This window comes from Nomascus leucogenys, chromosome 16, assembly GCF_006542625.1.
Source record: "Nomascus leucogenys isolate Asia chromosome 16, Asia_NLE_v1, whole genome shotgun sequence".
NCBI lineage: Eukaryota > Metazoa > Chordata > Mammalia > Primates > Hylobatidae > Nomascus > Nomascus leucogenys.
The window spans coordinates 3,848,768-3,864,350 of record NC_044396.1 but is presented as its reverse complement, the minus strand read 5'-3'; the positions used below and the strand labels follow the sequence as shown (position 1 = coordinate 3,864,350).

The following is a 15,583-nucleotide window of genomic DNA, read 5'->3' as shown; positions in this document are numbered from 1 at the left end:
TCTGAAAGAGTGGTTGTTATGATTTCACTTCTTTTGCATTAGCTGAGAAGTGTTTTATGTCTGATTATGTCATCGATTTTAGTGTATGTGCCATGTGGTGATGGGAAGAATGTATATTCTGTTGTATTGGGATAGAGGTATCTGTAGATGTCTATCAGGACCATTCGATCAGTGCTGAGTTCAGGTCCTGAATATCTTTGTTAATCTTCTCCCCTGATGATCTGTCTAATACTGACAGTGGGTTGTTGAAGTCTCCAACTATTATTGTGTGGGAGTCTAAGACTTTCTGAAGGTCTCTAAGAACTTGCTTTATAAATCTGGGAAATTAATGAGAGCAAAGGTAAAACATACCAGACTCTCTGGGACACAGCTAAGGCAATGTTAAGAGGGAAATTTGTAGCACTAAATGCCCATATCCAAAAGTTAGAAAGATCTTGATTTATAAATCTAACACCACAACCAAAAGAACTATAGAAGCAAGAGAAAATCAAACCCAAAGGTACCAGAGGACAAGAAATAACTAAAATCAGAGCTGAACTGAAAGAGATTGATACAAAAAACCATTTAAAAGATCAATAAATCTAGGAGTTGATTTTTGAAAAAATTAATAAAGTAGATAGACCACTAGCTGGGCTAGCAAAGAAGAAAAGAGAGAAGATCCAAACAAACACATTAGAAATGACAAAGGAGATATTACCACTGACCCCACAGAAATACACATAACTATCATGTTATGTGCATTTACACATAAATATCACAACTATGGACACCTCTATGTACATAAACTACAAAATGTAAAAGAAATGGATAAATTCCTGGACACATAACACCCTCCCAAGACTGACCCAGAAAGAAATTGAATCCCTGAACAGACCAATAACTAGCTCCAAAGTTGAATCAGTAATAAATAGCCTGCCAACCAAAAAAAAAAAGCCTGGGACCAGATAGATTAACAGCCAAATTCTACCAGATGTACACAGAAGAGCTGGTACAGTTTCTATCAAAACTATTTCAAAGAATTGAGGAGGAGGGACTCCTCCCTAACTTATTCTAGGAGGCCTGATACCAAAAACTGGCAGAGATACAACAACAAAAAGAAAACTTCAGGCCAATATTCTTTATGAACATCAATGCAAAAATCTTCAACAAAATCCTGGCAAACCAAATCCAGCATCACATCAAAAAGCTTACCTACCATGATCAAGTAGACTTTATCCTTGGGACACAAAGTAGGTTCAACATACTCAAATCAACAAACGTGATTCATCATATAAACAAAGGAATATAAATCATTCTGTCATAAAGATATGTGCACACATATGTTCATTGCAGGACTGTTCACAATACCAAAGACGTGAAATCAGCTCAAATGCCCATCAGTGGTAGACTGGATAAAGAAAATGTGGTACATGTATTCCAGGGAATACTATGCAGCCATAAAAAAGAATGAGCTAATGTCCTTTGCAGAAACAATAATGGAGCTGGAGTCCATTATCCTTAGCAAACTAACACAGGAACAGAAAACCAAATACCACATGTTCTCATTTATAAGTGGAAGCTAAATGATGAGAACACATGGACACAAAGAGAGGAACAACACACACTGGGGCCTATCAGAAGGTGAAGGGTAGGAGGAGGGAGAGGATCAGAAAAAATACTTAATGGGTATTAGGCTTAATACCTGGGTGATGAAATAATCTGTACAACAAACCCCCATGACACAAGTGTACCTATATAAGAAACCTGCACATGTACCCTTGAACTTAAAAGTTTAAAAAAATACATTTCTAATGCAGGATAAAAGTTTAATTTTTCAAAAAGTACTCATTTTAAGAATCTTACATTTTCATCTGAAGACCTGCTTTTGTATTCTCTGTAACTCATGTCACAATAAGCCACTATAGGCATGATAACTATATACATACTGATTGATGGATTGATTGATATGTGTTGTGAATTTGGGTGCCACTCTTGGTCACGGGAGTCCAATGGCTACTTGAGTGTGGTTGGATGGGCTGACAGTCTTATAGTCAATGGTGTGGGGAGGGCTCTCTGTAGAATTTAAGTTGCATCTCTGCTTGCAAATTTCAGTGAGTTTCAGTGAGCTGTTTGGGTAAGAGCTGTGATTGTCACCATGTTAAGTGAGTCTTTAAAAATGATTACTTTTTGCTTCATCCCAATGGACTATGCAAGCGAGAGGGCATGCTACCATTTCCTGGTAATCCGTGTGATATCCATTCCTGTTAAGAGTTGAAAAAGCATTAGGATCATTGAAATCAGTTGCTCGTTATGTGGAGGCACTCTGAGTAACTTCGCTAGTTCAGCATGAATTTATCCTATTCAACTTAAGTCATTTTCATTCTACTTCCTAGACTGTCTTTATATAGTGAATGACTTAATGAAAGGTTAGATCTCGGGACTTAATTTAACCTGGTGCTACCAGGCCACAATTTCTTGGTTTATATAAGTAGCTGGGATGACCCCATTTCTAATGTTTTTCCTAGTCTTCGATTTCAAAATACCCCATCCATTATATACCACATGTGATATCAAGGCGTCATAATTCTATGATCTCTATTTAGAAAGAACTGTTGCAGTGCCATTCAAAAATTGTATCATTATGTACTCACCCATTCATAGCCGATTAAACTGTGTGTAGAAGAGAGCAGAGAAGATAGTGAATTAAGTGAGGACAGATTAATTGTATGGTGTCACTAAGACGATGCCTATCTCCTGCTTAACCTCTGAGGTAAGTTATGGCTTCATATTATCAACTGAATGAAGAGATTTTTATCTGAGTAGCCCACCATCACCTTAAATTCAGATGTTTATTAGTGAACACATTTTCAACTTTCTGTTCCCTAAAAAGAAAAATGCTTTATTCTAATCTCATATATTTTTAGCAACATATATTTTAAAAAATTTTTTCCCTGCGTTTGTCGCGATATTCTAAAGAGTGTGTCTTCAGTTTTTCCCTTTTTCATCACACTTCAGTAATTGCAATGATTTTCCTGCCTAACCTCCCTCTCCCTATATTTTTCTGATTCTTAAAACCGTTACGAGATTCATCTTCCTAAAATATCGTGTTCATAATTTCACTACTGTGTCACAAAGTCTTGCAGTGATTTTCTGTTAGGTAAGACTAAACACATTGATCTGTTAGAAGCCATTTTTCAGTGGGGCTTTCTAATCATATCCCAATCTCAGTCTCTTAATGATATAATAAAATCTCTGTATGCTAGATTGTTAGATAATTGTTATTCATTCTCTACTATATTCCTTTGCTAGCAAAATCTCTCAATCTTAGAATATGTATCTCTTTTCTTGACAGTGATAATTTAAAGTTTTATGAAATATTTTCTAGTCTCATTTAGAATTCTATACCAACTTTGGCCAGATTCAGATTACAATAATAACAGTCTTCACTTGTATATAGGATTTTAAACAATTTTCAAAGACTTTTCATACATATTCTCACTTATATTTTACACAGACCTGTAAAATAGATAAGGCAGACGTTATCTTCATTTATGAATGAGTTAATTGAGACTCAAAGTAATTTAGCAATTTTCTAAATCCACAAAGCTAGTATATAACAGCAGTCTTCTGACTCTTAGCTTATTGTACTTTGCTGCCTCTGAAATCCTTTTCTGCTTTCAGTCTCACTTGTAATATGTGGTGCCTTTTCAAGTATTTCCTGCATTTCTTTTCAGTCAATTCTGTCTTTCTGACTCTACCGTGAATCTGTCTAGAATAGGATATAACTTAATCTTTTTTGTTTCCCATAATCTTGGGCATTTAGCAGGAACTTTGTAAGTTTTTAAATTTACCTATTGCACATAAACTATAATCATTTACTAGTTGGAAACAAATGGACATGTAACTCATTGGACACATAGCAATTAGTATGAAATTCATGCACATTTATCAATGTTATTCATTCTCTACTATATTCCTTTGCTAGCAAAATCTCTCAATCTTAGAATATGTATCTCTTTTCTTGACAGTGATAATTTAAAGTTTTATGAAATATTTTCTAGTCTCATTTAGAATTCTATACCAACTTTGGCCAGATTCAGAATTCACAATTAGTATGAAATTCATGCACATTTATCAAACATCTGTGATTGACCCTGTGTGGGTTGGAGTTGGAAGAAGAGTGTATATATATATACAAGTGTAAACTTTGAAAGTTTAAATAACAGTAGCAAAAATATCGTTTGACAGTTTATTGCTAGCGATTACAACAGTTGTAGCCTGCAGAACACCAAGCAGGCTAAAACAGCTAAGGATGACCTAAAAAGCTGCCAGGATTTGAATGGTGTTTCATTGACTGATATAATTCAGAGACACTTCAGGATTTGAACAATGGATAGAATTTGTGTAGGCAAACAGGCAAGAGTAGCATGTCAAGTGAATTGATTTTCATTATCTAATATTAGGTTGGTGCAAAAGTAATTGCTGTTTTTGCCATCCATTGAAAGTAATGGCAAAACCACAATTACTTTAGCATGAACCTAGTATAATAAGATTGTACTAATTTTGACTACACAGTTAAAATATGGTACTTGTGACAGAAAGAGTGAACAATTAACTGATGTGTTTTCTTTCTCTGCAGAGGTAAAGTGTAGGATACTCCTGGCTCTTCTTGAATATTCAGGTAACATTTTGCATTTTATTTTTTTTTTTACTATTTAAGTGATTGTGGCCCAGGATCATAAAGGCCTTGAAATTTGAGGACAATGCCTTCAACCATTTACAAAATAGAAATATGATCCCTACCTTCTCCAAACCTTTGGAAAGATTAGAAAAAGTACTCACATCATTTTAATAAAAATGCAAATATATATATATATACACATATATATATATACACACACACTTGCATTCTCTTATAAGCGAAACCATGAAAACATATATGAATATAGATTTAAACAAAATATTATTAAACAGGACAAAGGGAGTAGGTTTTGTTAAAGTTAATTGTGTCTAAATTTTGTTTATGAACAAGAATGTATGTAAACATTTTACAAATCTTACATTAAAACACTTTTACCATGCACTTAGTGGGAGCTCAAAAAATATTGGTAATGGAAAATGACACTAAAGGACAATTAAATATTTGCTGAGATTCTAAATTGCAGATGGTAGACTGTAAATGTCATAAAGGCAGGCACTATGTCTATTTTGATCATCAGTAAATGCCTAAAATAGTGGCTGGCATATAGATATTCAGCAAATATTTGGGGCAAAAGTGAATGAAAAATTATATGAATGAAAAAGGAAAAATGTATGAAATATTTCAACCAGGTTTTCATTCAAAATGCATTTAGAAGGAAATAGATTGCAAAGACTGGGAAAACTCGACTACATGCCGTTTAATTATAGTGAACAGTTTGATGTCAGCCTGCTGTGCATCTCTTTCTGTAGATTTGGAGATATATAGATATGTTGAATGAGTTACTTTTATTATTTTAATCTATTTTCCATAAAGTATGTGTATGTGTATACACAGAAATTCTATTACATTAACTAGATGTTGATAGGGATTTGTTCCTAAAAATATAACCTGAATGATTACTTGTGATAGCAGTTAGCTTTTGTTGTGTTAAAAAAAAATTCCCCAAACTTTGTGGCATAAAACAATGACCATTTCTTATTGCTTACCTGTCTAGTGTCATCTGGGCGTTTCTGCTGGTCTGTGCCAGGTTTTATTGATCTTGGCTGGGTTTGCCCATGTGTCTGCAGTCAGGTGGTGGGTTGGCTAGGCACAGGTGATCTAGGGTGGCCTTGCTCACATATGTAACATTTGGCTGGCTGTTAGCTGAGGTAACAGGGCTGCCTGGGCAGCCTGTCTCTCGTCATCTATGAGGCTAGCCTGTTCTTGTTCACATGGTGGATTTGCAGGGTTCCAGGAAGACAGTGCGATGTCTAAGAGCTTGCCACCTTCTACTGGCCCCAGCATGTAACTGGCAAGGCCAGACTTAAGGGGTAGAGATATAGATTCTACTTTTGAAGGAAAGAGTCTCAAAATTACATTACAAGAGTGTGGATACAGGGAGGGAAAGAATTTGTGACCACTTTTCCAAAGTACCACACTTGGAAATTTTAAATTATGAATGAACCAAGTTAACCAACAGGGCTTTTTTATTTGTCCATTGGTTTTTTGCCCTAATGAAAAAAGGTTTTGGCTTGCTTTTTGACTAATAATAATGACAAAAATATCTGACAGTTTCTGAGCTTTACTAATAACACGATTCATGGACCTCATTTTCTTGGATTTCATTGGGTCCCCACAACCCACCAGGTGAGAATATTATTGTTTCCACAGTTTTAAAGGTGAAGAAATTGACATTCTGGCAGATTAATAATAACCAGCACGTAGTATACAGTCAACACTGACGTTGGAGCATCTAGAAGGTTAGGCATATTGATGCCTTATTGAATAAATGAATAAATAGTAGGTGGCAGTTTTGAAATTCAAACTTAGGTTTGCCAGTTCCGGAGGTGATTCTGGGATGCTTCATTTTATTCATTAATGCTCAAATGGATGCTCTGGTAGATTTTTATTTTGATTTCAATTTTATTTTTCTATTCCTCTTACGATTCTTTATTTTCCTGTTTTATTTGCTCACTCTCTCTCCCCTCTTCTATATAGTATGACACCAAAACAGTAGCCAAAATACTTCATATTTCTGGCTGTGGAATTATGTTTATTTGAAAAGGGTAGACGGTGTCTTTTAAATATTCTTAACCTCCTTTTATTTCTACCTTTCTCTTTCTCTAATCCTTTTTGTTGTTTATTTTGCTTTATTTTCCCTGCAATCTCTGTGTTAGCATAATTTCTGAGATTGCTTTTGTGTGTCTACAAACCATCTCATTCTTTTTAGACCAGGTAGCTAATTGCAGATCTTAAACTTCTAAACAGCCAAGATTAAATAGTGTAATTTAAAACATGTGTTAGAAGATGAGTTTAAATAGGTGCTTAAATACTGAAATGAAACTGAAGCCTTTGATAGGTACAAAAACCATTTCTTTTGAGTCTAGTCTCCCTATAAGAAAAATATTACTCTATGATAAAAATAAATAATAAAAATCTTACTCTACAATAACAGTAAGCAAAAAAAAAAAACCCCTCAAAATCTCTGTTTTTCTTCTTTTGCTAGCAGCTGAAAGCAGATGTGATTTTTGCTGTAGTTCTTTCTTATTCATAAAAAATAAGAAATGAAGCCAGTGTGCCCTGGTCCACGTTTATAATCCCAGCATTTTGGGAGGCTGAGGATGGAGGATTATTTGAGGTTAGGAGTTTGAGACCAGCCTGGATATCATAGTGAGGCCCTGCCTCTACAAAAAAATAAAAATAAAAATAAAAATTAGCCAGATGGGATGGCACACACCTGCAAGTCCCAGCTATTTGGGAGGCCAAGGTAGGAGGATCTCTTGAGCCTGGGAGTTTGAACCTTCAGTGAGCTATGATTGTGCCACTGTACTCCAGCCTGGGTGACAGAGTAAGACGCTCTCTCTTAAAAAACAAAACAAAACAAAACAAAAACACACGAAAAACCCAAAAATACCTTTTGTAAAGGGTGGATACTTGTAAATTTTGAATGGTTGCATAATTGAAAGAAAAAGACCGGCTACTTTTGCTGAGAGTTAGTAGATTTTGTTGTAATTTATGTAACAAATTGTTCCTTCTCCATGAGCAATAAAGCCGAGCACCTACTCCGTGCCAGGCACGGTGCTAGATGCTAAACAAAAAGAAGAATCACAGTGATAAGGCTACACCCCTTTAGTTTGTTAAGTGCTTTAAATACTTTTTATCTCATTTATCTTTACCGTAGACCTAAGAAGGAGGAATGAACCGCAGTTTCCACATGGGGATGTGATACCTAAAATATGGCTTAGAATGGGTAGTTGAAAGCAGATGATATGCCTCTACAGAGTGTGAGCCTAAGTCACATGCCACTTCTCTGGCTTTGATGTGCTGATGGTTCGTTGGGAACACAGACTCATAAATGAATGCCCACTGTGCTATATAATTAGCCCTCCAGTAGAAGGATGCCCCCAGGTCTATGGGGACCAGAAGAAGAGCCCCAGTACTTCCTTGGGGAGAGGGGAATTTCACAAGGGGAGATAATCTTTCAATGAGTTTCAATAGTTTGATGAGTTGACTCTTAAAGATTGATTTAAAGTTTGCTAGGCAGAGGAGAAGGACAAGGGCATGCGATGCATCTGGAAGGAAGGTATAGGCCCAGTGTAGGCCATAGGGCATTTGGTATTTGAGGACTGCTGAGCAGTACTGTGTGGCTCAAAGAGGACAGGTCTGTGTACCCCATGCCTCTGACTGCTTTCAAATATCTTGTTTTAATGTGCTCTCCCAATAATTCTGTGAACATTGTTGCTGTAGTGTGGAATGAATGGAGGGAAGTGGTATGTTGAGAAGCTGTAAATATAAGTCGGGGATGGGTTGCAAGGTCCCGCTTATGCCACTGTTTTCTAACTTTGTTATTCACTGTGAGATGATGGCTTGTAAAAAGTTAACTTGAAAAGCTCTTGATATAATACATACATTTTGAATCTGTGCAAATAATTCATCTACTCTCTGTTGAAAATAGGAAGGTGGCAACAGAAAATCATCTCATGAAATATGAATTTTTATTCAATATGGCTGAGGCCCCAGCTTGGATCCTCTGCAGCTGTCAGTTCCTGTAGGGTGTTCATTCAGTGTCAAACATTTAATTGATGAATGAATACAACTTCAAGTTATCAACAGGTTTTGCACATTGAAAAGTTGACTGTTAATTGCAATCAGTTCTGATTTGATAAAGAGGTTGAAAGAAAAATCTTATTTTGGCTTAAATGCAAATAATATATAGTAGCAGAGTATAGAATAAACATCTAACTATTCTTTTTAGGATAAAAATAGAAAACTTTTTCACAAAAGAAACTTGGAAATAATTATTTCTACCAGTGGCAAAATTATTAATCCTGGTGATTTTTGTTAAAGCTTGCAGTGCAGATCCTTCTTTCTCTAGATTTTTGCTTTTCACTCAATATCCATAATTTCTTTCCAATTAGATTTTTATTAAATCATTTTCAAGGTATGGGTGGGAGTATTTCTGCCAAATCTACTGAAGTATTCTTAAAAATTCACCCAGATTTTCTGTTTCACTATAGAACATCTGAAAAACAAAGTAATAATGTATAACAAAGACGTAGGGCAATTTATTTTACTTATTTGGTTTCTGTCGTGAACCTCAGTACCCTAGGTGCACACTGGAGCTAACAAGCTATCTGAATTAGCCTCTTAAGTAAAATTAAATCCAGATATTTCAAGAAACCAGAGAATGAACTCATGTCTTTTCATTTCAGTTTTCAATTTATTTTTAGTGCCACTGACTGTTTATTTTAATCATTGATTTAGTAAACATTTGTTCAATGTCTACTGTGATAGAAATTGTGCACAACAAAATAGGTGTTTAGTTTTTTTTCTTGAGGATTGGACAAAGTTCATTTCCAGTTTAAAGATTTTATAGTTACCTATAAATGCCCTTTCCTATCTAGTAGCATGGGGCGCATGATATAGACCCTTAACACATGTTGTTGGTTAAATTAGTAAGTTGAGCCATATGGAATGGCCACATTCTGCCATTTTAACCTACCAAAGCAGCATGTTTCTATAGTTGAGCCTAATAAATGAATATTCAGATAAAAAATTAAATATTTTAAATATTTAATTATCTATAGTTGAGCCAAATAAATGAATATTCAGATACAAAATTAAATATTTTAAATATTTAATTATCTTTCTAATAAAATTTTCAAGAGTAGGTTTTACAGTGAAACCGAGTAACATAGAAACTAAATTATGTGTACACATGCCTTTGATGGTTATTAAAAACAGATGTTCGATGTTCGATGTTCTTGGTAAATCTTAAAAATTATGCCTTTTTTGTCAATAAAACAGGAGCTCACCACTGAATAAAGTCAGCATTTATCTCTATGTTATACACTAATATTGACAGTGCTTCTTTATTCCAGAAGAGTCTATGAACCCTTGAAATATTTAGTACACATTTGAGAGGAGGTTATTTTTCCCTTTGTTGTTTCCACTTCTAGTGGAAGTGATTTTTCAATATGTGGAATGTGTAGCTTTGTGTTTCTGTAGTTTGTATATATCCAACCACCTGAAGAAATGAACTCTGTGTGTTAGCTTCTTTCCATTTGAAAAATCTCTAGTTCGGAATTTCACAGTGGAAACCTATCTTCAAAGTGGGTGTATTAGTCTGTTTTCTCACTGCTATAAAGAAATAGCTGAGATTGTGGGTACTTTATAAAGGAAAGAAGTTTGATTGACTCACAGTTCTGCACAGCCAGGAAGGCCTCAGAAAACTTAGAATGGGAGAAGGCAGAAGGGGAAGGAGGCATGCCTTACATGGTGGCAGGCAAGAGAGAGCAGAGACCGTGTGTGTCAGAATACAGGAAAAACTGCCATGTATAAAACCATCAGATCTCGTGAAAATTCACTCACTATCACAAGAACAGCATGGGAGAAACCACCCCCATAATCCAATCACTTTCCACCAGGTCTCTTCCTCAACACCTGGGGATTACAATTCAAGATGAGATTTGGGTGGGGACACAAAGCCTAACCATATCAGTGGGTTAACCAAAACTCCAGTCAATTGCAGGATAAGAATCCTGGTAAACATATACAAATCAATTCATACTAAAACTATAAATATATTACTTATTTGGAAGAATTATAGGAATTCATATTCTTATATATTAGAACATACTTATAGCTCATGAAGTTTAATAACTCCATTCAGGAGAGACAGATTTGCTTATAATTGCAAACAATTGAACATCATATACTCTTTTCCCCATGTGTATTTCACGTTATTTGAGTAGGTTTAGTTGTTAATTTTAAAAATTTTGTTGATAATATTATATTTAATTTGCCAACAAAAACTGACGAATTGGACTTTGAGTTTTGTTTAGGAAAATGTCATTGCAGCAAATGCAAATTGTGTCCCATCAGGTATAGAAAATATAAATAAATGAAGCCTTATTTTTCTCCCTCAGATTTTATCAAACAATTTAATGATTCTAGAATAGAGTCACAATATTGATTAGGAAAAAATATTTTAATATTTCTAACATGTTTTGGTGTTTAGTGTTTTCTGTAAAGCGTATTTGCTAAAATGTGTGTGGTCATTTATAGAGCTCAAATTCACATTTTTCACATGTGTGAGTTTAGTGAAAAGATGAAATGCTAGTGAATGTAGATGCTTAACGCATTGGTTTTCACCATCTGCAACATTTTTCAAAGCATTCTCTATGTTCTCTTTGATCACAGATAGTGAGACACAGCTCCGTAGAGACATGGTTTTCTGCCAGACTCTTGTGGCCACTGTCTGTGCCTTCTCTGAGCAGCTCATGGCAGCCTTGAACCAGATGTTTGACAACAGCAAGGAAAATGAGATGGAAACTTGGGAAGCCAGCAGGAGGTGGCTGGACCAGATAGCGAATGCAGGTGTTCTTTTTCACTTTCAGTCACTTCTGTCACCAAACTTGGTAAGGAAATCACAGGACTCCCACTGTCTGTGTCAACTGTAACCTGCACTGTAACATGTTTTGAAATAAGAAGTAGTTATTTCGTTCCCCCTGGTTATCTCTATGAATGTGCATGCATTCAGCTACTTTAAAAATATACATTTTTCTGTGGTCCTTCAAATTTTAATAATATATAGAATGTATTCCTTCTTTCCTGGTTTGTATCTCTTCTCTGTGGCTGCTAAAAGCTGAGAAAGCCTCCATCTGTTACTAATTCTTGTATGCCTACACACTGAGTGGAGAAAGTCATCAGAAGAAAAAGGGTCTTTCTGCTGCTGTTCCTTATTCCCAGTCCAAGGACACAGGCTGCTGTGAAACCAAAACTCCTATTGAGATTGATGTCCTGGAGCAGGCTTGAGAGCCAAGCTCAGAGAGCTCAAATACCATACTGCCTGACAATCTGTTTAAAATTTGCATATGTTAAATAATTGTAGTTCTTTTCTTTGTATGCATGTTTGTCCTGTTAAATCGAAGAGCATTGCCTTAATTACTGAGAATATTCTATATTTATGCATTGGGTTTCCACAGTGGATACGATGAAAGCATCTTGAAATATTCGAAAAATAAAACTGTGGTGAACTTAAGAGTTTTTTCACCAATACCTCCTGTGGTTTGGATAGTTATCATCATGTTTAAAAGCAAATGTGTTCACTTTAATATATAAACATTAGGTGATCACTGAATAGAATTGTGATTTTAAACATGACAGCCTATTTCATCTGTTAAAGTACACATAGAAAATGTAGCTACCAAGTAACATGTTTGAGCTTAAAAACAAATGTATGTGTGTGTGTGTTTGTGTGTGTGTGAGTGTGTGTGTGTGTGAATTAGGTATGATAGGAAGCCTACTTTGTAACACATGGTAGGCATCAATTATCTGTTGAATGAATGTGTCAATGAGTAAGGCTTTATTTCTATTCTATTTTCCTTACTTTTAAACTGCCATTGTCTAATCAAGTGCCGATGCTTTTACTTTAATTTTATTGGAAATCTCAAAGAATATGAGAAAATATTTAAAAATCATATATTTGATGAGTGACATATGCAGAATATATAAAGAACCCTTAAAATTCAACAGTAAAATGATAAATAACCAATTAAAAAGTAGACAAAGGATTTGAATAGATATTTCTCCAAAGATAGAAAAGCGTCCAAAAAGCACATGAAAAGATGGTCAACATCATTAGCCATTAGAGAAATGCAGCTCAAAACCACAATGAAATACCACAATGCGTGTGACACGGATGGCTATAATACAAAAGACAGATAGTACCAAGTTTTGGGGAGGATGTGGAGGAATTTTGTCACCCTCTTAAGTTGCTCCTGGGAAGTGGCACAGCCGTTTTGGAAGCTGGTTTGGCAGTTCCTCAAAATATGAACCATAGAGTTTCCATATTACCTAGAAATCCTATTTCTAGGTAACATCTAAAATAAATGAAAACTTACATTCACACAAAATCTTGTATGCAAACATTCCTAGCAAGATTATTCATAGTAGCTAAAAAATTGAAACAACTTATGTTCATCAACTGATGAATGAACAAAATGTGATGTGTCCATATAATGGAATATTATTCAGCAATTAAAAGGAATGGAGTACTGATACATGCTACAACATGGATAAACACTGAAAGCATTATACTAAGTGAAATAAGCCAGTCACAAAAGACCTCATATAGTTTGATTCCATTATGGTGAAATGTACTAAGTAGGTACATTTTAGAGGCAGAAAGTAGACTAGTGGTTGCTACAGCTGATGGTTGGGGGCAGGAAAATGAGGAGTGAATACTATTGGGTATTGGGTTTCTTTGGGGGATGATAAAAATATTCTAAAGTTAGACGATGGTGCTAGCTGGACAGCTCTGTGAATATACTAAAACCCCTGAGCTATACATTTTAAATGGGTGAATTTTACAGTATGTGAGTTATATCTCAATGAAGCAGTGTGGTTTTTTTTTCAACTGGTCTTGTGAAACCCTTAAATTTATTTAAGGAATTGATTTTAAAAAGAAAATAGAGAGGTTGCTAAGGAAAGAAAAATTCAAGAAACCCATAGTCTTTCTGCTTCTGTCACAAAGGCAGAAAGAAAACATCCACCCAGGAATGTGAATGGCTCTCTAGGAGCAGCGCTCTGGTGGTCTGTGTACCCCTGAGCGCGAGGCACAGCCAGTGGTCACTTGGGCCTGGCTTTGGCAATGTTGGCTGGAACACCATGGCTTGTGCTGTAGCTCTCAAAGGCCACACTGTCTGGAACATTTCTTTGTGAATTTCTGTCTACCAGAAAAAACACTGATTCTTCAGTCCTGTCCTTTCTTTCTTGGGTCATGACATTTTTTTGCTGCTTCAAAAGGATTTTTTTAAGATAATGGTTTAATAAACATTTATCCAGTACTTACTGTGTACTGTGCACTATATTAAACATCACACCAAGGTACAAAGGTGACAGTTCTTCCAACCTCTTTGTGTCTCCATGCTGCCCTCCTTTGGGGTCTGGGGCTACCTCCACTGATTCTTTATCACAGAATGGAAATTCTTTACCACCTCCTTCATCTTCTACTAATGCTGCCCCCAAATTTGGCTACGAGCTTACAGCAACCTTTCTTTTTGAGACAGAGGCTCACTCTGTCACCCAGGCTGGAGTGCAGTGGCGCGATCTTGGCTCACTGCGAACTCTGCCTCCCAGGTTCAAGTGATTCTCCTGTCTCAGCCTCCCGAGTAGCTGGATTACAGGCATGCACCACCATGCTCAGCTAATTTTTGTATTTTTAGTAGAGACATGGTTTCACCATTTTTGTCAGGCTGGTCTTGAACTCCTGACCTCAGGTGATCCACCCATCTCAGCCCCACAAACTGTTGGGATTATAGGCATGAGCCACCGTGCCTGGCCTACAGCAACTTTTACAAATGCTGTATACAACATGTTAAACTAACTGTTTAAAAGGATCATTGACATTTTATTTTTTTAAGAGATGGGGTCTTGCTCTGTTGCCCAGGCTGGAGTGTAGCAGTGCAATCTTGGCTCACTGCAGCCTCAACCTCCTGGGCTCAAGTGATCTTCCCACTTCAGCCTCCCAAGTAGCTAGGACCATAGGTTCATGCCACCATACCCAGATAATTTTTTGATTTTTTGAGAGATAGTGTCTCACTATGTTGCCCAAGCTGGTCTTCAATTCCTGGGCTCAAGTGATCCTCCTGCCTCGGCCTCCCAAAGTGCTGGGGTTACAGGTGTGAGCCACCATGCCTGACCATTGACATTCTTAAGGAAACAAATATTACCTTTGGAAGATAAGCTATGTATGACAAAGTTAATTATATTTTCATGATAAAACTATTAAAAGACCCTGTAAGTAATGCATTAAACTGCTAATAGGAAGGCCAGAATCTAGTACCAGAAAGATGACATCACTGAGACACACACTGACTTTTTTAATGTCTGGGCCTTACTTGCCTTAGCTATAAAACTATATGCTATAAGAATGAGATGGATGATTAAAACAAACCAGATCTGTTACTCACAAGATTCTAGACTAAGACGCCACAAAGACAAGTGAGGTGAAAATGATTCTTGCTCCCAAGCTCGTTGGAAGCCAAATAACCACACATTAAAATTGATTTTAATCACAGTTACTAAAAATAGCAAATAAATATTAATAAGTTATCTCATTATAAAACAGGATAGCTATTATGTAGTTTGTCTTTTAAATAAAACAACATTTTTGCTTTTCAGATGTTATAAGATTTTAGTAGTTTAGATGCAAATAGCATGCTTTTCGTGTTCTGTAAATAATAAATGAAATCAATATGATTAGAATCCAGCTACAAAATAGACTGAAAAATGTGTGTATAACATAACCATTTAAACAATAGAGAAAAGGGAAAATATAAAACCATAAAAGAAACTTGTAACTTTAAGAGATTTGTTCATTTCATTTTGGGCAATAAATTATTAAAGTCTTTATAATTT

The 15,583-nt window shown here is 35.8% G+C and overlaps 1 protein-coding gene across 1 annotated transcript in view; it reads left to right on the top strand.

Annotated features, from left to right (window-relative positions):
* Positions 1-15,583, top strand: part of PREX2 (phosphatidylinositol-3,4,5-trisphosphate dependent Rac exchange factor 2) — a 280,879-nt gene that overhangs the window by 174,327 nt on the left and 90,969 nt on the right. The window contains exons 31-32 of the mRNA XM_003274806.4: positions 4,619-4,660; positions 11,363-11,580. Coding sequence (XP_003274854.2) covers positions 4,619-4,660; positions 11,363-11,580 — 260 coding nt within the window. The remainder of the gene's footprint in view (positions 1-4,618; positions 4,661-11,362; positions 11,581-15,583) is intronic.